General features: G+C 53.2%; 3 protein-coding genes and 1 long non-coding RNA gene across 6 annotated transcripts in view; 2 read left to right on the top strand and 2 right to left on the bottom strand.

The window, feature by feature from the left end:
* FAM118B (family with sequence similarity 118 member B) overlaps positions 1-2,176 on the top strand; it is a 48,881-nt gene extending 46,705 nt beyond the window's left edge. Inside the window, exons 7-8 of one of the 2 annotated variants that reach the window (XM_027531789.1) lie at positions 929-985; positions 1,365-2,176. In XM_027531789.1, coding sequence (XP_027387590.1) covers positions 929-985; positions 1,365-1,378 — 71 coding nt within the window. In that variant the 3' untranslated portion in view covers positions 1,379-2,176. Of the gene's footprint in view, positions 1-925; positions 986-1,364 lie in introns of both variants that reach the window. The other variant, XM_027531788.1, reaches the window with a different exon arrangement.
* Positions 2,122-8,525, bottom strand: SRPRA (SRP receptor subunit alpha). The gene is made up of 14 exons (XM_027531785.1): positions 8,295-8,525; positions 7,581-7,664; positions 7,122-7,285; positions 6,566-6,729; positions 6,153-6,312; positions 5,868-6,021; positions 5,551-5,642; positions 5,331-5,449; positions 5,123-5,209; positions 4,647-4,819; positions 4,336-4,549; positions 3,529-3,692; positions 3,346-3,444; positions 2,122-3,209 (listed from the first exon to the last, which is right to left on the bottom strand). Exons 1-14 carry the CDS (start codon positions 8,409-8,411, stop codon positions 3,081-3,083), a joined length of 1,920 nt encoding a protein of 639 aa, XP_027387586.1. The 5' UTR covers positions 8,412-8,525; the 3' UTR covers positions 2,122-3,080.
* A 185-nt stretch (positions 8,526-8,710) lies between these two features.
* Positions 8,711-16,394, top strand: FOXRED1 (FAD dependent oxidoreductase domain containing 1). 2 transcript variants are annotated; one of them, XM_027531786.1, is made up of 11 exons: positions 8,711-8,902; positions 10,998-11,218; positions 11,881-11,991; positions 12,463-12,581; positions 13,485-13,579; positions 13,880-13,981; positions 14,344-14,420; positions 14,775-14,935; positions 15,030-15,159; positions 15,398-15,502; positions 15,704-16,394. In XM_027531786.1, exons 1-11 carry the CDS (start codon positions 8,818-8,820, stop codon positions 15,956-15,958), a joined length of 1,461 nt encoding a protein of 486 aa, XP_027387587.1. In that variant the 5' UTR covers positions 8,711-8,817; the 3' UTR covers positions 15,959-16,394. The 2 variants fall into 2 exon arrangements, with proteins under 2 accessions (XP_027387587.1, XP_027387588.1); XM_027531787.1 differs by lacking the exon at positions 8,711-8,902 and adding an exon at positions 9,071-9,343.
* A 1,437-nt stretch (positions 16,395-17,831) lies between these two features.
* LOC113885940 lies at positions 17,832-20,018 on the bottom strand. Its single transcript, XR_003509349.1, has 3 exons — positions 19,734-20,018; positions 18,994-19,106; positions 17,832-17,871 (listed from the first exon to the last, which is right to left on the bottom strand). It is a non-coding gene; the product is annotated as an uncharacterized LOC113885940 (long non-coding RNA).
* Between the last annotated feature and the right edge of the window lie 34 nt (positions 20,019-20,052).

Genomic DNA, 20,052 nt, shown 5'->3' with positions numbered 1-20,052 from the left:
TCTATCATCTCTGTCCAGTACTGTAACCACAAGCCACACATGGCCATTGAGTTTTGAAGTGTAGTTAAGTGTGACTGGGGAACAGACTTTTTTCTTTTTTGGCCGCCCCATGCCGCTTGTGGAATCTCAGTTCCCCAGCCAGAGATCGAACCCACCCCCCGCAGTGGAAGTGCGGAGTCCTAACCACTGGACCTCCAGGGGAGTCCCTGAGGAACACAGTTTTTAATTTAGAACTAAATAGCACATGTGGCCAATGGCACTGTATCAGACAGCAAGGCTCTAAGCCCATTCTGGGGGTGTTAGCTCAGCTCCTAGTCACTCTTCTGCTTGACTGAATTTTCCCCCTTGCATGCTGCTTCCTGTCCCCGGCTGGAGTAGTTTTATTTACCTAAACTTGGGCTTCTGGACTAGTTAGGGACACACTTGTTTTTTCACAAGGAGTGTTAGCGCACTCAGGGACCTCAGTGTTTCCCTATCATCTAGTACAACAGTGTGAAGACTAACCTGGTTTATGCCCCTGCCTCAGAGAAGGAAATGGCACCCCACTCCAATACTCTTGCCTGGAAAATCCCATGGATGGAGGAGCCTGGTAGGCTGCAGTCCATGGGGTCGTTAAGAGTCGGACGCGACTGAGCGACTTCACTTTCATTTTTCACTTTCACGCATTGGAGAAGGAAATGGCAACCCACTCCAGTGTTCTTGCCTGGAGAATCCCAGGGACGGGGGAGCCTGGTGGACTGCTGTCTTTGGGGTCGCACAGAGTCTGACACGACTGAAGCGACTTAGCAGCAGCAGCAGCAACTGTGCATTAGTGATAATTTCATCCTTAGTCAGACCATGTGCTTTCACCTCCCTTTAGTTGGCTGCTTTGCTAAGTTTTAGCTGTTCGGTCATATTATCTGATACTGATGTGTGTTCTGTTTAGCAGGGATCGTGAGAGAAGGCCAGCTGAATGGCTCGTCTACAGCACACAGTGAAATAAGAGGTACACTGTTTCCTGTTCAACCATTTGTCAGCAGAAAACGTTTTCCCAGCACTCAGTTAAGACCTTGGAGAATGACTTAGCTCTCCCACCTGTAGAGTCTGGATTTTCCTACCAAGTCCATTCACAGGTTTCCTAGTATTTGGTGTCTTGTCCTCTCTAGGATTAAGCTTGACTTCAGTTTCTGGAGAAGGAAATGGCAACCCACTCCAGTACCTTTGCCCGGAAAATCCTATGGACGGAGGAGCCCGGTAGGCTACAGTCCATGGGGTCGCAGAGTTGGATACAACTGAGTGATTTCACTTTCCTTTCAGTTTCTGCAGCTTTAGATGGATAAACCTGACATGTGAAACTTCACTTACCATCTTTTTTCTCTCTGCAGACCATAGTACCTGAGAGAGCTAGAGAACGGCCACCATTAGATCAAGTTGTCAGGGCCTACCGTGGAGTGTTTAACAAGTGAACTTACAAGAACCCGAAGCAGCTCCTAGGAAGTACCAATACCCAGAGGCTGAAAGCTGGGGGTTAGCAGAGATGTCCAACTTAATCCTTCATGCCGGCTCATTCCTCTGCAGCCTGTTCCAGTTCAATACCCAAGTGACAAGGGGCCCAAATGGAGCCCCCACCCCACCCCAGGCTGAGTCCACACAGCAGGTCAACAGGACATTTCCACCGACTGTGGCTGCACAGAGGACTTGGGCTCTCGACGCCACGGGTTCGCCGTGGCCCTTGCGGCAGTTTTGTACTCTATACTTGGTTTTTCAATTAAGCTTAATGGCTTTTTTAAAATATGACTTGAAGCTCTAGTTTTCTAGACCTTTTACAGTGTACAGTATTTTACATAATTGAGCTGTAATATTAAAAGCTTCTTCATTTACTTCCCAGGGCCCCAGCTCTACTTTGAGTCACTTTAGAAAACTCCTGACCTGCAAAGGTACAGGCCGAATTTAAATTTTAAAAGTTCTATTCTTGTACCCTGTGGGGAAGGTGATCTCATTCTGGGGACAAGCGCTGATTTTCACCTGATTCCTCAACATTATCAGTTCCCGTTTCCCTTCCTGCCATGTACCCTAGAAACTCTAGTTAGTGTGCTGTAGTTTAGTTTTGAATCCTCTGTAAAATGACTCCAAGACCTAAAAGGCAATTTACTTATGAAATGTATTTTCTCATATAAATTATGTATTCCTCTGGGCAGACAGCCTTCACCTTATTGCACTAACAGCACATCTGTAACACCAAGCTGCAGGACAAGCCTTAACAAGGTCTGCATTCTTCAGCGTGGCGCTCGTCTACCAGGCACTGTAGAGGAGGAGGAGGAGCCAGGATCCGCTGGGGAGCAGAAGGGGGAGGGGGCAACATGTACCCCTCCTGACAGTTGGTTTTCTCCCGGGAAGGGGAACATGCAGTTACGTGTGGATTCTGGAAGTGGGAGGAGGTCTTGGAGGCTGAGAAGCCCAATGCAACACTGCAGCGCGGCTCCTTTTACTTCTGTGGGAGGCGGGGACCCCTCTCACTCATCTGTAACGCATCACTCTGGCCTCGCTGAGGCTTTGGGGAAAAGGGGAAGGGATCATTGAATTAGCAGCAATTAAGAAGAGGCCATACACTGCCACAGTGTAGGGGTGTTATCCTGGCCCTGCGGACCTGAATGCTGTGTATCCTACGGAGAGGGGCCATCGAGACCCAGAGCAGGCTCTCAAGCCTCTTCTCTAATGGAGCGGGGGACGATGCTCGGATGTCCCCATGACCACACTAACTAGCAGAGCTCTGGTGTTGGATCTACTAACCATTGGTCAAAGCTGTAATGAGACCGAGTCTGTAGGCAGAGTGAGGGATGCTGGATTAGGAAGGGGGAAGAGCACGGGGGTGGGGCGGGGAAGGGTAGTGGGCAGTGACTAACATGATTAGGCCCTCCTTGCAGGTGGAAGCTGGGCTGAACAGAGAATGGGGTTACGAGGGGCTGCAGGCCCCGGAGCCCCCCTCACTCTGCCTTTGAACTACACTGAAGACAAGCTGCTCACATACTCTAAAGCACATTCTTGATACAGGGATAGGGACTTTGGGGGAAGCGGTGATTTGGTATCAGGCAAGAGCCACATTAAGCCTTCATGAGGGCAGCCACCACAGCCTTGGCGTTTAGACTGCGTAGGTCACAGTAGGTCTGGCCAGTGCCCACAAAGACGATGGGTTTGCTTGTGATGTAGGTCATAGAAATCGCAGCTCCCACCTGAAGCAGAGACAGGATACCCAGTCATTTCTGGACCCTGCCTTTGCACTCCCTCAGCGACGGGAGGCTCCGCTCCCCTGTGAAGGACAGCCACTCCCCTCCTGGTCCCACTCTGCCCTGTCTCGCCCATGTTTACCTTGTCATCAATGGTATCAAATTTGGTAAGGACAATGCCATCAATAAGCCGGGGTGTCTGGGCCATAGAATGGTCAGCCAAGGCTCTGTTGAACTTGACCTGAAAGGAGAAACATGATATAAATATAACATACCTAACTGGCCAGAGCTGAGGTTGGGAAGAGAACCAGGCCCGAGCCCTCACCAGCTGGTCCACGGCCTCGTTGCCTACTAAGGCCTCCCCCACAAACAGCACCAGGTCAGGTGTGTTGACAGTGATGAGCTTGGCCAGGGCAGTCATCAGGGGAGCGTTGTCTTGCATGCGGCCAGCTGTGTCCACCAGCACCACATCAAAGCCTTGGTTACGTGCTAGAAAGAAAAAAGTGGTCAACTCAAAACTCCTGGACTGTTAACACTCATTTCCAGCTTCCTCTCAACAGGTCCTAAACTGGCCCTATTAGAAGTCTGCCTGTTTATTTCCTTAGGTTCGAATCAAGTTAGAAGGTGATGTAAGAAACAGTTTCCACACGCTGTCATGAAGCATATTTAGGGAAAGGAGAGCAGGTGGGTGTGTGTGTACACTCAGTGTGCCTGCCTCTCTGCAACTCTGTGGACTGTAGCCCGCCAGGCTCCTCTGTCCATGAATTTCCCAGGCAAGAATACTGGAGTGGGTTCCATTTCCTCCTGCAGGGGATCTTCCCGACCCAGGGCTGGAACCTGTATCTATTTTGTCTCCTGCATTGGCAGGCAGATTCTTTACCACTGAGCCACACCCGGGAAGCCCTAGCAGGAGGATAAAGGTGACCAAACATTGAGGTAACAAAACGAATATATGAGGTTTGCCTGCAACTACACGTTACCCCAAAGTGGAGCATGGCATGGCACATCACTAATTCTGAGCTGCTACTGAGCAGAAAGTTGGTGGTAGGGTAACCCTGGTCCTCTGCAAGTTCCAAGAGAAGCCCCGGAGCAGAGGGGCCCGCACAAGCCCCACACTTGCTGTGCACCGTACCAAAGGCAATGGCCTCCATGGCAATGCCAGCAGCATCCTTGCCGTAGCCCTTCTCGAACAGCTGCACCATGGTCCGGCCGCCGTGCTTCTCGGGGGGGTGCAGGGCGCTCAGACGCCGGGTGTGCGTCCGCAGCTGTTCCACAGCCCCGGCACGAAATGTGTCGCAGGCAGCGATGAGGACACTGAAGCCGTTCTCTAACAGCCAGAAGGAGATCTGCAAAAGAGGCAGAACTGTCAGCCAGCCCCACAGTGGCAGAGACGGAAAGAGCAGCAGAAACACTGTCAGACTCAGGCTGGGGAACAGCACCCACCTTGGCAAGGTTGGTAGACTTCCCCACGCCGTTCACACCACAGAAAGTGACCACGTACGGGCGCTGATGACGCTGGGCATCCATGATGTCCCGGAGCATGTCTACGCGGCGCTGCGGCTGTAGAATCTGCACCAAGGACTCCTGCAGAGCTTGCTTGACCGTGGAAGTCACCGCTGGGGGTGGGGCAGGGAGGTATACCCATGAAGCCCAAGTCAGGTGCTCCGAACACCTGGCATCTTGCTGAGCTAAAGGGAACTAGGATCCTGCCCAGGAATCCACACCATATCTGACAGCCCTAAGCACCTGACAAGTAATTGATTCAAATCCTCTTAAGTTAGATGTCATGAACACCTGAAGTCTAAGTGAAACAACAGAGATTTAGAGATTACAGTTTGTCAAAAGTCACGCATCTAATAAGAATGGTGGTGACTTCATAACCTCCACCCAAGCACTTCTAGGTCTGGGGAGATACTTACTGCTGAACGTCCCCATCACCTTCCCTTCCAACTTGTTGGCCACGGATTCACAGAGCTGGACTGCAATGTCTGCTGCCACATTCTTAGCTAAGGAGGGGGGACAAACGTGGGGTGAATGCCCTGGCAGGAGTGAACGACCCCCACGGTACAGCCCTTCTACCCCACTATCCTTAGCCCAAAAACACGAGTCTGCCCTGTCCTGACTCACCAATGAGATGATCACGCATCTTGTCCAGCACAGATTCCATGTCTTCACGAGTCAAGCTCTTGGAACCCACAAGGCCCTTGAGCATCCCAAACATGCCACCCAGAGTCCCCTTGGTAGCACTGCAGGCACAGAAAACCACAGATGCACAGAAAGCCAGCAGGCAGCCAGCAAGTCCTGTGCCTTTGGAGCCATACCCGCCACCCGCCACCAAATCCCGTACCTAGGTTTGGTGGAGTTCTGAGCAGCTCCTTCATCATCTGAGCTGCTGCAGTCCAGATCCTGAAGCTGCCTCCCAGGCCCAGTCCCTCGAATCTGGAGGGTGTGGGGAGAGGAAGAAGGGATCAGGAAACCATGAGCTGGTGGGGAGGGAAGCCTGGAGTGACCCTGTCCCACACTGCTCTGCCCCTTTGACTCCAGAAGCTCCAAATGTAACCCACCCTCTGGCTCCAAGCAATCAAGGGGACTGCCCTCCTCATCTCTCCTTCCCCCTGCTGCTTATTACCATTAACCCTCACTCTGGCCCCTGCTACCTCTTACCAAGTTGATGTCCTCAGGCGGGGCCGCTTCGGGGGCTCCGTTGGTGGTGGGAGTGCTGTAGTCCAGAACTTCCTTGTTAGCAGAGCCTCCCAGTGCCCACACCCGGGGTGCCTTTTTGCCTTTCTCCTTGGGAGCATCTGACTTACTGGACTTGCTGTGAAGGGTTACAGTAGAGAGGGTTATGGTGGAGCAGCAGGAGAGGCAGCATCCACCTCAGAGACAAGGACTCCCTCACCCCTAACGTGTCTGGATAGCAAAAGCTGAGGGCAAAGCTGGGCTGCTCACCTGGACTTCTCCATACCCCTCCCATGCTTCTGAATGAACTCTTCCCGCTTCCTGCGGATCTGCTCCTCTTTGGAAAGTTCCTCCCCGTTCTCAGGTCCTACTGGGAGACCTGACTTTTCTGCAGGGGCTGCTTTGCTAGTAGCCAGAGGGCCATCAGAACCTGTCAAGGAGAAAACTCACTGAAAAAAAAAAGACCGAATTCCAACAAAATAGACAAATGGGGAAAACCCTCCCAGATCATTCAGAGAAAACTGTGAAGAAACACCTGGGGGATCACCGACATTGGGGACAATAATGAGGGTGGTGGGCACCTGAGCCAGGGAGGCAAACGACGACAGAGGGAAGGACAGGGAGCCGCTTCAGTGCCACCTGAACAACGTCTCATTCCCCTGGATGTCCAAGTTCAAACTCACCTTCCTTTTTGGCCCCCTTGTTTTTTTTGTTATTCTTGGCTTTTTCCTTAGGCTTTTCACCCCGTGTCTCAATCATGGATCTCACAGGTTTCTTCGCCTTCTCAGAATCTTCAAATTTCTTCATGGTAGTGGGAGCACGGATCTTACTGCTCTCCTCTGCTTCACTAAAGAGAAAAGTTCATACTAAGTCGCTTCAGTCGTGTCTGACTCTGCAATTCTATGGACAGAGGAGCCTGGTGGGCCAGGATTGGATTCTCCAGTCAAGAATTCTAGAGTGGGTTGACACTTCCTTCTCCAGGGGATCTTCCCAAGCCAGGGATCAAACCTGGGTTTCCCACATTGCAGGTATTCTTTACCATCTGAGCCACCAGGGAAGCCCAAAGAGAAAAGGTTGACAGTCTAAATCCAGGGGAAGGGCCCTCACACCAAGCAGGCAATCAGAACTGGGAAGCCAACTCAGGAGCCCCTTTCAACCCACAGTGTACTATGCCCTCTTGGGAAGGAAAGGAACTCATCAAGTCTCAGAAATTGATTTTGCAGAGGGGAGGCCTCTCACCGAAGGAGCCGCAGAAAGTCATTCTGGAAATCGAAAGTGCCATTCAATAGACTTAAGGCACTCTGCTGTTGGATCTCAGTGCGGTACTTGTCTCGAAACAGCCGGTGAACGTCGTCTATCAACTTGTCCACATACGTCAGTGTTAGGATCTTCTGAAAACCTACCTGTTCAGGGAAAGGAACAGAGCCAGCAGATCTGCTTACATGCCGGCCCAGAACAGAGGGAAGCCAACTTGACCCAGGCCTCCAGGGACTGGCTCAGCCCCTGGCCGGTTTCCCTGACCTGAGGAGCAGCCAAGCCCTCTGACTGGGCCCAAGAGCGGCTTCCCTTTTCCCCTCCACCCTCCTTGTTTTCTCAGTTACTTCATCGTAGACACTGGGCGCAATTAATCAGGATTTTCTGAATCATCAGGACTGCCTGTCAGTGTAATCGTTACCCCTCTAAAATACCCTCACTTACCACAAACACCAACTCAAACTGGTTGTCCAGTTTATACTTGAGAGTGAGTGCCTCATGGGTGAAGGAGTTGTTACCTCCTCTCTCCTGGAAAAAGAGTGTATCTCAGAATTCAGACTGTCCCCTCAAACACCTGGAGCTGGGCCCCTCCAGCACTACCTTCGGGAAGGAACCAGACATTCCCCTAAACTCAAACCTGTCCTCCAGGGCCAAAAGATTCAGGGCACTGCTCTCCAGCATTACACCTGGGAGAAAAGTGTAGACACCCAGCTGGGGGGGTGGGGGAAGGAGGGGAAAGGTGGGAGGCACCGACATGTGCCAGCGAGAAGAGTCCTCATGTAAACAATCAGGTTTACCGGCAGCCGGACACTATCTACACTTCTTAAAAGACGTTCTTTCATCCTTTATCTCATCCAGCCTTTGCGACAACAGAAAAGCAAGCCGCTGGCAGTGAAACTGGGGAACGAAGGGAGGTCTCAATGGACTACCGAATCCTGCCAGAGTCCCAGAAAGCGGAGGGGGGAGGGGACATCACAAAGTTGAGGGATGGTCTGATAGGAGCGGGAGAAAGAAGCGGAGTTCTGGCTACAAGCGAGTGGCCAGTTTGAGGTGGGCAGACAGGGTGAGAGGGAGGCCCGGGATCAGTCAAAGGGGACTAGGGGTCGGGTCAGGGGGGAGGGGGACGAGCCCGGAGTTCTGATCCCGCGGGGGCGGTACCTGCAGCAGCACGGAACGAATTAACGCGTTAACAGGCCCGGTGCATGAGTCGCTCACGCCCTGAAAGCACCAGAGAACGAGCCCGCCTTTGGAAAAAATGGTGAAGAAGTCGAGCATGGCGGCAGCGGGAAAGGAGCCGGGGCCGGCGCCGGGAACTCAGGCCTCGATCGCCGCTGCTTCCTGCTGCGCCAAGCGCGGGACACGTCACACCAGCGGCCCCGGAAACCGGCGCAGCCGCACTTCCGCTCAGCGCCGCCCGGATCCCTCCCCGGCTCCGCCCACGGGCGCGCAGGACTGACGTAGACGCCCAGCTGGCCAATGGAGGGTGGGGGCGGGCCTCGGCGGGCCTCTCAGCATGTCCTGGGAGGGACCGACCGCCTATAGGGTGGGGGGGCAGGACCCCGTGGCGTCGCTGGCAATGGGAGTGCTCGAATGAACGACTGGCGTCGCGTAGTAGTGACTGCAGGCTGGGACTGTACCCGGGTAGGGTGCTGCTCTCCTAGCGGCCAGCAACAGCAGGGCCATGCTTCGGAGGGCGCTGCGGCTCCGCCTGGGCCCGTGCCTCTCCGGACGGGGGCTAGGCACATACAGAAGAGGCTCTACTCTGGGTAAAGTTGAGGGCAGCGGAGGGTATCGTGGTTCTGGGGTGTCCCCAGTCTCCAGCCTTGTGACCTTCAGGACTCAGAATCCAAGCTCACGCTGGGAAGACAGTGGGTCCCTCGGAGTAGGGGGTAACCTTGCCTGCCGGAGCTTGTAGAGCCTGGACAGGGGTATGGATCCCAGAGTTGCCTTTCTCAGGTGACATATCCCAGATGATTCTATGCCTGAGTTTGCCACCAAAATTGCAGCCGGGCTGATTCTTTGGTTGCACAGAAATTAATGAAGTCGTGCTTGCACGCAGGATGCTGTTTTGTGGCCGTGAGGAGGAAAGAAGAGAGAGGATTCAATACACGTCCTGGAGGTGTCTGAGGTGTAGCTGGAGAGGGAAGGCTTCGTAGACCAGTTGAAAACTGAAGAGAAGCCAACTAGGACGATGTCCTGCACTGCCAGTAGGTAGTGTTGGTAGCCATACATGGAACGGCTGGGAACTGAGATCAGCCTTGAAAGATGGTGTTTACTGGCTCAAGGAAAGTGTGAACTCCAGGTTCTGGAGAACTGAGCAAAGGTTAGAGAAGTATCGTTTTCGTGCAAGGAATTAGCAAAGGCCATCCGGATAGAGAGTTGAGTAGTAGTATGAAATTATGGGTAAGGTTAAGTCCAGATCAAAGAAAGACTCGAATGCTGAGAAGAGTTTGAACTTGGGACTGGAGACAGTGACAGGAGACTTGGAGATTTATGAGCTTGGTGTGAAAGACAAAAAGATTCATGTATTCAAGGCATTTATTGAGCACTTAGGATGTGCTAGGCTGGAGATTTGGTGGAGAAGATAGACATAGCGCAGTATGAAGCAATCACAGATGAGTTCAAAGTTGCAAGTGTGCTGCACGTTGCAGAAGAACAGTTCACTGAGCTATGAGATAGCTATGAGATAATAACAGGATTACTTGGCATAGTCTAGGGGAGGTCAGGAAAGGCATTCCTGAGAAAATGATAACCGAGCTGAGATCAAAAGGAACCAAGGATTCTTAACTGGGCAAAGAAGTGGGCGCAGAGTTTCAAAGCAGAGAGAACACCTGTGTAAGTCCTCTGTGGCAGAAATGAAGGGGTGAGGTTGGAGGGTTCTGGGGTGAACAAGAGCTAGATTGGGCAGTGTCTCACAGGCCACGTGAAAGATTTTGAACCTTTGTCCTTAGAGTGATGGAATGCCATGGAAGGTTCTAAGCAAAAGAGTGTTTGATTAGATTAATATTCAGAAGAGGTCATTCTAGCTGTGATAGACTCATTGGAAAAGACCCTGATGCTGGGAAAGATTGAAGGCAGGAGCCGAAGGGGGCAACAGGATTAGATGGTTGGATAGCATCACCGACTCAGTGGATATGAGTTTGAGCATCCTGTGGGAGTTGGTGATGGACAGGGAGGCCTGGCGTGCTTCAGTCCACGGGGTTGCAAAGAGTCGGACATGGCTTAGCTATTGAACAACAACAACAAAGCTGTGATATAGGAAAGAAGTTGGGGGGTAGGACAAGAGGGGAATGAGTGGAAATGGGAGCTCTTAACAGCCTTCGTGGGAAAGACATCATCGTGGTTTGGTCCAGGGCAGTGGTGGTAGAGATGGGGAAAAAAAGGGGGACAGATTGGAGAGAGATTTAAGAGGCAAAGCCATAAGAACTTGATAACAGGCAGGATGTGCGTGTAGATTTGCTGGTGGTGATGAATATCCAGGAGAAGGTGCCACTCAGAGGTCCATGCTTCTGAGGGCCCTGTGGCTCTAGATGTGCCAGGACTTATTCGTCCAGAAGCCCAGGAGAGAAATGTGTAAGTCCCCTGGCCTAGGGAGAGAGTAGAGAGTGTTCACTTTAGGAAGCTGAATCTTGCAGAGCTAGTATAATGCACTCAAAGGAAGTGAGACTTGGGCACAGAGACCATGAGGCAAAGCTGTGGAATGCTGCTGGGTGCCAGCTGACCTTGTGAGGACTAAAAACTCAGTGTCAGTTTAGCCCACCTTTTCCTGTGCCCATCTTCTGACCACGATATACACACACCCCACCCCGCCTCTTGGAAAGGAGATGCATGGCCCTCTCTGATCATAACTGCATCCCACAGACTGGGATGGAAAGGTGTCGGAGATCAAGAAGAAGATCCAGTCCATCTTCCCTGGCGGGGCTTGGAACCCACTGTATGACACCAGCCACCTGCCCCCCGAACGCTCAGATGTGGTGATTGTTGGGGGTGGGGTGCTTGGCCTGTCTGTGGCCTACTGGCTGAAGAGGTTGGAGAAGCAGCAAGGTGCCATTCGGGTGCTGGTGGTGGAGCGGGACCACACGGTGAGGTCTGAGGTGGGGCAGAGTCTGGCAACTCAGAGTCAGGGGCAGGGGAGGAGAAGAAAGGCTGAAATCTCTGAAGGGACAGGACTTTGGCCCTTGTTGTGAAACAGCCCCAGGTTCTTCTCAAACTAGTGACCTTGACAGTAAGGTTTTTGCTTTTGAAAGCAAATTTCACAATTGTTGTGTGTTTTGAGATTGCAGAGGTCTGGCCTGCATTCCAGCTGTAATCAGCGCAAACAGTTATTACAAACCCCTTGCAGGCTTCATTGCTTCTGAGGTTTTTGTGTTTTAATTGTTCCTGTTTACCACTGCTGGCTAGTCACAGGTCTTGCTCCATTGGCCATGTCCTTCTGTTTTCCAGTTAGCAGAACCAAAAGTCAGTCTCCAGCCTTGGACTTCAGGGCCATTACCATTTTGTAACTTTGTATGAGGGTGTCCCGCCCTTTGATGACTGATCCTCTGCTCTGTACCTATCCTAATAAGGATTTTAATGACCGTTGTTCTCACTGCCTTCATTTGGGTTTGTTCACTTCAGCTCCTCTTAGATTATAAAACCTGAGGGTAGGACGCCCCTTCAACTTTGGACATGTGACTCTCACCCTCCACGACAGTATTCTTCTCACACGGGACAGGGCCCGCCTCACCTTGTCTCATCTCCGCAGTATGCCCGGGCCTCCACCGTGCTCTCCGTGGGCGGGATTCGCCAGCAGTTCTCATTGCCTCAGAACGTCCAGCTCTCCCTCTTTTCGGCCGAATTTCTACGGAACATCAATGTGAGATTGGGGGGGGTGGGGGTGGCGACCCCTCCTTTAGCCCAGAGAGGGGGGCAGTCCTGCTGGCAGGGGAGACAGGGCAGCTAGGAGTTGGAAACACCAGTTTTCTTCCCAGTGGCAGTGCCTGGAGGGGGCTTTTCTCTGGGTTAGGGCACTGAGCTGAGGGTTGTGGTAAGAAAGCCAGAAAAGCTCCCTCTCCCTTTTTTTTTTTTTTAAATATTTATGTATTTGGCTGCACTGGGTCTTAGTTGCAGTATGCAGAATCTTTGATCTTTGTTGCATCATGCAGGATCTCTAGTTACAGCTTGTGGGATGTCTAGATGTGGCATGTGGAATCTAGTTCCGTGACCAGGGGTTGAACCTGGACCCGCTGCATTGGGAGCTCAGAGTCTTAGCCTTTGGACACCCGGGAAGTCCCACTGCCTCCCTTCTTGAAGTCAGTTTCCTGGACGAGCTTTTCTTTGCACACAGGAGTACCTGGCAGTGGTCGATGACCCTCCCCTAGACCTCCAGTTCAACCCCTCCGGTTACCTCCTTCTGGCTTCTGAGGAGGGGGCTGCGATCATGGAACGCAACGTGAAAATGCAGAGGTGGGCGCCTGGCGCGGCCTCCGCGCTGCATCTCAGCACCCTCTGACTCACTTAGAGGCCAGGGTGACAGAGCTGATGAGACAGGCCCTGCTCCCTAGGAGCTCAGTCTGTCAGAAGGATGGACATGGGCAGACCTCCAGTGTCCCGTGCTAAGTGCTGTATCCAGACACGGACAGTCGCTGTCACAGTGGTTCCTAAATTCCCAGGCAATGAGAACCCCCCAGGACACATCCCTTCTACCAAGTCCCACGAATCCACAAGTGTTTTCTCTAACAGCCAGAAAGTAGAACTCGTAGGCTTTATGGAGGGCTCGTGTCAAAGGCTGTGGGGTCTCATGACCAGCCAGTCAAGAGCAGGCATCTTCACCAGATGGCTCTATGACTGTGACTAGTGACGTCAAGTCACATCCTAAATGCATCACAGACATTAACGCATTTAGTTGTCAGAACATCCCCATTTCCCACGTGGGGAACCTGAGGCACCCGGAGCTAGTAGGTGGTGGCACCAGGATTCGAACCAGACTGCCTCATCCGGCTCGTGTGTCCTTTGGGCACCTGTGATGCTGCCTTTGGGCATCAGGGTTGCAGAGGGGACAGTTGTGTTGTGAGCAGGACTGTACTGGAAGGTGGACGGGAAGGGCCCCCTGAGCAGAACAGAGTGACCCTCCCTGTTGTGAAAGCACAGGGAACAGTTGGCGGGGGGCAGGGGGCTTGGTGTGGCCAAAGGGAGTCTAGGCTGTCAGAGTGGAAAGGGAGGGCAGAGGCTGGACTTTTGACCAGGCAGCAAGGAAGAGTGGCATGGGTGAGCTGACTGTGGAGCCAGGCCCCCCTTCTCTCCCTCCTCCCCCGCCCCCCATACACATGCTCACTGAGCACACATGCGCAGACCCACGCATTCCTCCAGGCAGGAAGGAGCCAAAGTCTGTCTGATGTCTCCGGAGCAGCTTCAGAAAAAGTTTCCCTGGATCAACACAGAGGGAGTGGCTTTGGCATCATACGGTGAGCCTTGCTTGGAGAGGGGCTCAGAGGTTGAGGGGCGCCTCAGGGTGAGAGGTCTCCGCGCCCTGCAGCCAAGTCAAGGAGGAACTTGTCCCAGGAGGGACAGCTCCTCCCTCCTGGCCAGCAGGACCTGCCCCGGGCCAGGCCAGCTCTGTCCTTTCATAGGATCCAGCTCTGGTGCAGTCGATCAGTGTGACATTCCCCAGCTTACGAGCCCTGAAGAGGAGTCAAAGGGTGTGGGAAAGACAACAGGAGAGGAAGGTCCTAGGCCCCCTTCACGAGTCTTCTTTCTCCTCACAGGGCTGGAGAACGAGGGTTGGTTTGACCCCTGGTGTCTGCTCCAGGGGCTTCGGCGAAAGTTACAGTCCATGGGGGTCCTTTTCTGCCAAGGAGAGGTGACGCGTGAGTCTGAGGCCCGGTGCCCGTGGCTTATGTCCTCTGGCGGCGGGGAGGCCAGCCCACACTGGGTCTCGCCTGCACACACAGGCTGAGCAAGGGGAGTGGGGGCTTCTCCCCGGGTCTGGTCCTGAGCATCCCACCTCCAGCTCCTAAGCAGATTTTTCCATGACTCGTGAGCTGCTTGAAGTTCCGGCATCATCCTGTCCTGTGTGGCCAAGTTCGTCCCGGCTGCCCTGTCCCTTTTGGCTTCAATGCCTGTGGGACAGCTCCTAGCCTCCAGCTTTCTGTCCTTAGGGAACCAGTGGAAGCTCCATTTCCTTCCTCTTCAAGCCCTCAAGGACTTATCTTCTTCCCTTTTTCTGCAGGTTTCATCTCTTCATCCAGCCACATGGAGACTGCCAGCGGGGAGCAGTTGACTTTGAAAAGGATCCATGAGGTCCATGTAAGTTCTCAGCCTAGGGGCCTCCCTTAGCAAAGTGCATAGTGAGGAAAGTCATGACTGTCCTTGTGTTTATGCATTTTGTTTAAATTGTTTTAGTTATAGAGGAAAATTGCTTTACCATATTGTGTTGGTTTCTGCATACAACAACGCGAATCAGTCATAATTCTTTATATCCCTGCTTTCTTGATCCTCCCTCCCCCCTCCCATCCCACTCCTCTGATGTCACAAAATGCCAAGCTGGGCTGCCTGTGTTACATAGTCCCTTCCCACTCGCCGGCTGTTTTACACATGCCTGTCCTTTTGATCGTCTTCTACCCGCTTCCCGTGTGGGTAAACCGAGGCTGGGGTCCGCAGGTGAAGATGGACCACAGCCAGGAGTTCCAGCCTGTGGAGTGTGCCATAGTGGTCAATGCAGCGGGGGCCTGGTCTGGCCAAATAGCAGAGCTGGCTGGTGTTGGGAACGGGCCGCCGGGTACCATGCAGGGCACTAAGCTGCCCGTGGAGCCGAGGAAAAGGTGACTCCTCCAGGGCTCTTCAGGGGGTGGTTACACGAGGGTCGGGGTGGGGGGTCACTGTTCTCGCCACTTCTCACGCTGCTGGTCACGGCAGGTATGTGTACCTGTGGCACTGCCCCCAGGGACCAGGCCTGGAGGCACCGCTCGTCGCAGACTCCAGTGGAGCCTATTTCCGCCGGGAAGGATTAGGCAACAACTACCTGGGCAGCTGTAGCCCCACAGAGGTAAGCTCCGTGCGGTCAGGGTGCTGGCGAAGAGACGGAGAGCGGGTGTCACTCAGGAGTCAGGCTTCCTTGGAGGGCCCCACGCGGGAACTGATGTCACAGTCCCCTCTGGCTTTGAACTGGGGTCTCTTCCCCCCCAGCCCCTGCCCACCAAGGGGACCAACTAAAGAGGTCGGTGACGTCTGGATCTGCCCTTGTCCTGGACAACGTCAGCCCTGTCCCCACCTCTCCCTACCAGGAGGAGGAACCAGACCCAGGGAACCTGGAAGTGGACTACGACTTCTTCCAGGAGAAGGTGTGGCCCCGTTTGGCCCAGAGGGTACCAGCCTTTGAGACTCTAAAGGTAACTGGACTGAGACAGATGACCCTGGAGCCTCTGGGCCTGCTCCCAGAGCCTGCCACCCACCCCACACAACAGGGGCCTCCACTTCACAATGGCTGAGGACTATTCCGTGGGCCTGCTCGGAGGTGGTAGAGGGTACTGGGACTGAGGTAGGGTGCATGGGCAGCCCTCCCAGGAGCCCCATATCTCGTGCTCCCGCAGGTCCGGAGTGCCTGGGCTGGCTATTATGACTACAACACCTTTGACCAGAACGGCGTGGTGGGCCCCCACCCCCTTGTCGTCAACATGTACTTTGCGACGGGCTTCAGTGGCCACGGGCTCCAGCAGGCCCCCGCCGTGGGGCGGGCTGTGGCCGAGATGGTGCTGGAGGGCCACTTCCAGACCATCAACCTGAGCCCCTTCCTCTTCAGCCGCTTTTACTTTGGAGAGAAGGCCCAGGAACACTGTATCCTCTGAGCTCGGGAGTGCCTCACAGGCCCACCACCCACTGTGTCACCCTGGGCTCTGATCCTGGCCATGCTCATACCTCCTCACAGCTTGGGCCTCCCCAGCACCAAGCCAGGGTCTCCTCCACCCGCCTCTCTTCCAGGGCGCCCTGCCCCATATGGGCCCAGGCCCATGCTAATGGAGAACGATGGGGCGGGACCCCAGGACTGATCACGGCCCAGGTTGATGCCTCCCACCAGTAGCCCAGCAGGACAGAACACCTCAGGGGACCTGAGCATCAGGACCCAGGACTGGCTCCTTCCTGGTACCAAACCAGAGAGACTGCCTCTGCCTCTCTCAGCAGAGCCCAGACCAGAAGCAACCTGGGGCAGCTTGGCCTAGGTCTGTTGACTTTTCTGTTTATCCTCCGTATTGATCAATAAATGTGATTAACTCTTTCCTTTTAGCAGTCCTCTGTCCCTTCGTCTTTTCACCTAATGGCAGTCGTTTTTGAAACAGCACCCTAGTCGGTGGCCCTCCCAGATCATCCGTTGGGAGAGGGAGGGAGGAGAGGGCAGTTGTGCTGCCGGGGGCCGGGGGTGGGGGGGTGGCCAGTGGAACCCCTGAGTAGAGGGTAGGTAAGCGCCAGGACTTATCAAGTGAGCAGAAGAGGAAGAGGCACCTGAACGCGGAATGAACGCAACAAACTCTCGCTGAAACACAGGAAGGAAGTTGCCAGGGGCAGGGGGCAGGGATGGGGCAAGCTGAACCCAGTATCTGTGTTAACCCTATGAGGCTGCCTCCTTCAGTGTCCAGTATCCACTCACCCTTCCTTCTGTACAGACACCCCCACCTACGGTCGGAGGAAAAAGGCCTTCATCTGGCTCCTCCTCCAGCAGCTACTTCCTCCAGGACCGCAAATGCTGCACTTGTTAGGAAGGCAGGAATGAAACCTCTGTGGCTCAGATGGTAAAGAATCCACCTGCAATGCAGGAGACATAAGAGATGGGTTTGATCCTTGGGTTGGGAAGATCCACTGGAGGAAATGGCACCTGGGAAATCCCATGGACAGTACCCTGGCGGGCTACAGTCTATTTCAATTCAGTACAGTCGCTTAGTCACGTCCGACTCCCTGCGACCCCATGGACTAGCACGCCAGGCCTCCCTGTCCATTGCCAACTCCCAGAGTTCACTCAAACTCATGTCCATCGAGTTGGTGATGCCATCCAACCATCTCATCCTCTGTCATCCCCTTCTCCTCCTGCCTTCAATCTTTCCCAGCATCAGGGTCTTTTCCAATGAGTCAGTTCTTCCCATCAGGTGGCCAAAGTATTGGAGCTTCAGCATCAGTCCTTCCAATGAATATTCAGGGCTGATCTCCTTTAGAATGGACTGGTTGGATCTCCTCGCAGTCCAAGGGACCCTCAAGAGTCTTCTCTAACACCACAGTTCAAAAGCATCAATTGTTTGGCACTCAGTTTTCTTTATAGTCCAACTTTCACATCCATACATGACTACTGGAAAAACCATAGCTTTGACTAGATGGACCTTTGTTGGCAAAGTAATGTCTCTGCTTTTTAATATGCTGTCTAGGTTGGTCATAACTTTTCTTCCAAGGAGCAAGCGTCTTTTAATTTCATGGCTTCAGTCACCATTTGCAGTGATTTTGGAGCCCCCAAAAATAAAGTCTGCCACTGTTTCCACTGTTTTCCCATCTATTTGCCATGAAGTGATGGGACTGGATGCCATGATCTTAGTTTTCTGCATGTTGAGCCTCAAGCCAACTTTTTCACTCTCCTCTTTCATCAAGAGGCTCTTTGGTTCCTCTTTGCTTTCTTCCATAAGGGTGGTGTCATCTGCATGTCTGAGGTTATTGATATTTTTCCCGGCAATCTTGATTCCAGCTTGTGCTTCCTCCAGGCCAGTGTTTCTCATGATGTACTCTGCATATAAGTTAAATAAACAGGGTGACAATATACAGCCTTGACATACTCCTTTCCCTATTTGGAACCAGTCTGTTGTTCCATGTCCAGTTCTAACTGTTACTTCCTGTCCTGCATACAGATTTCTCAAGAGGCAGGTCAGGTGGTCTGGTATTCCCATCTCTTTAAGAATTTTCCAGAGTTTGTTGTGGTCCATGGGGTCGAAAAGAGTCAGACATGACTGAGCAGCTGACCAACAATAACCGTCTGCACTCCTGTGGGGCTTTATTTAGGCTGCTGCTGCTAAGTCACTTCAGTCGTGTCCGACTCTGTGCGACCCCATAGACGGCAGCCCACCAGGCTCCCCAGTCCCTGGGATTCTCCAGGCAAGAACGCTGGAGTGGGTTGCCATTTCCTTCTGCAATGCGTGAAAGTGAAAAGTGAAAGTGAAGTCACTCAGTCATGTCCCACTCTTCGCGACCCATGGACTGCAGTCTACCAGGCTCCTCCATCCATGGGATTTTCCAGGCAAGAGTACTGGAATGGGGTGCCATCGCCTTCTCTGTTATTTAGGCTACAGGACTGCAATTAGCCTGGTGTCTGTCTTCCCTTTGTGAGGGACACAGTCCCCTAGCTTTCACCTCTGCCCCAATACCAAGTGTGACTAGCCTATCCTTGGCTCTCAGTGTGTTTGCCTGAGCTCCTCTCTCTGCTCCTGCTGGAGGCAGATCCATCCCTGGCCCCAGGGACTTTTCAGTCTAACAGAGATTAGCTGCTTGAACACAAGGTTCAAATAACAAGGTACTAGGATGTATTGGAGGTAAGGGGGTGGAAAGGGCAGGTTAAGACAACCTGCACAAGCTGCAAAAATGACCCTTGCCAGAAGTGGTGGTGTTTGAAGACTGGAGATGGGAAAGGGGAGGACACCCTGGGAGAAGGGGACCCATGGGTGGCAGGGAAAGCAGAGGTAAACACTCCATGCAGAGTAAAAGGAACCCTTCCTGCACACCTGGTCACTGGGGGAGCTGGCTGATGGGCTTAATCTCATCTCTCATCTACTCCCCACAACACTGGGAACCAGATACCATAATCTCCATGAGGAAAGTGAACCTAGACAGGCCCAGCACGTTCCCAAGGTCTCACCTCCAGCAGGTGATGAGCCCTGGATGTGAACCCCAGCATCTCACACCAGAGCCCCTCTGGACCACCTTACAGCACACTGCCTCCCAGGATTCCTACTAAGTCCTTTTGGCTGGCTGCTGAGAAAAATAGAAAGTCAGATTGAAAGAGAGGTCATGCATCTTCTTCCTTGTTGCTCAGTCAGACTCGTTGCGACCCCATGGACTGCAGACCCTAGGCTTCCCTGTCCTTCAGTCTCCCAGAATCTGCTCAAACTCATTTCCATTGAGTCAGTGATGCTATCTAACTCTCTCATCCTCTGTCATCCCCTTCTCCTCCTGCCTTCAATCTTTCCCAGCATCAGGGTCAGTTCTTCGCATCAGGTGGCCAAAGTATTGGAGCTTTAGCTTCAGCATCAGTCCTTCCAACTAATATTCAGGACTGATGTCCTTTAAGATTGACTGCTTTGATCTCCTTGCAGTCCAAGGGACTCTCAAGAGTCTCCTCCACCTTGGCCCTATTCAACCACCTCCACCCTCCAGCATTTCAGGTGCACAGCAGTAGGAGGGTTTCCCACACGGACATGCCAAGGAACACTGCTCAGGAAGATACTGACATTCCCTCCAGAGGGAAACAAGCTCAGAAAATGTCACTCCCTATATCCCCCGCTGCTGCTTCACACGTCCATCAACATCCCAAAGAGATGTCCCTTCACTGTTTAACCCAGCACTCGCCACCGCCACCGTTTGCCCATCTCACTAGACCTGGCTTTAGTGCCTGCAGGGCAGTGCCCGGCAGTGTACTTGGGCTTGAACGTGAACTTCAGGGGAGCATGGCAGGCCCGGTCGCCCTGGGGGGTTGCCTGCCTCTCCGCTGTTACCACCGACCCGACTGTGCCTGGCCTTTGGAAAAGTCTGGCATCATTTTCCTCACTTGCCTGAAAAGAAAAAAGAAGGTATAAACGCTTCCCTGGCCGGGTGTTGGGGCTTCCCTGATAGTTCAGTTGGTAAAGAATCCGCCTGCAATGCAAGAGACCCCGGTTCGATTTCTGGGTCGGAAACCCCGGTTCCATTCCTGGGTCGG

Source organism: Bos indicus x Bos taurus, chromosome 29 (assembly GCF_003369695.1).
Source record: "Bos indicus x Bos taurus breed Angus x Brahman F1 hybrid chromosome 29, Bos_hybrid_MaternalHap_v2.0, whole genome shotgun sequence".
Classification (NCBI taxonomy): domain Eukaryota; kingdom Metazoa; phylum Chordata; class Mammalia; order Artiodactyla; family Bovidae; genus Bos; species Bos indicus x Bos taurus.
The sequence above is the reverse complement of the archived record's forward strand: the minus strand, read 5'-3'. Positions and strand labels throughout refer to the sequence as shown.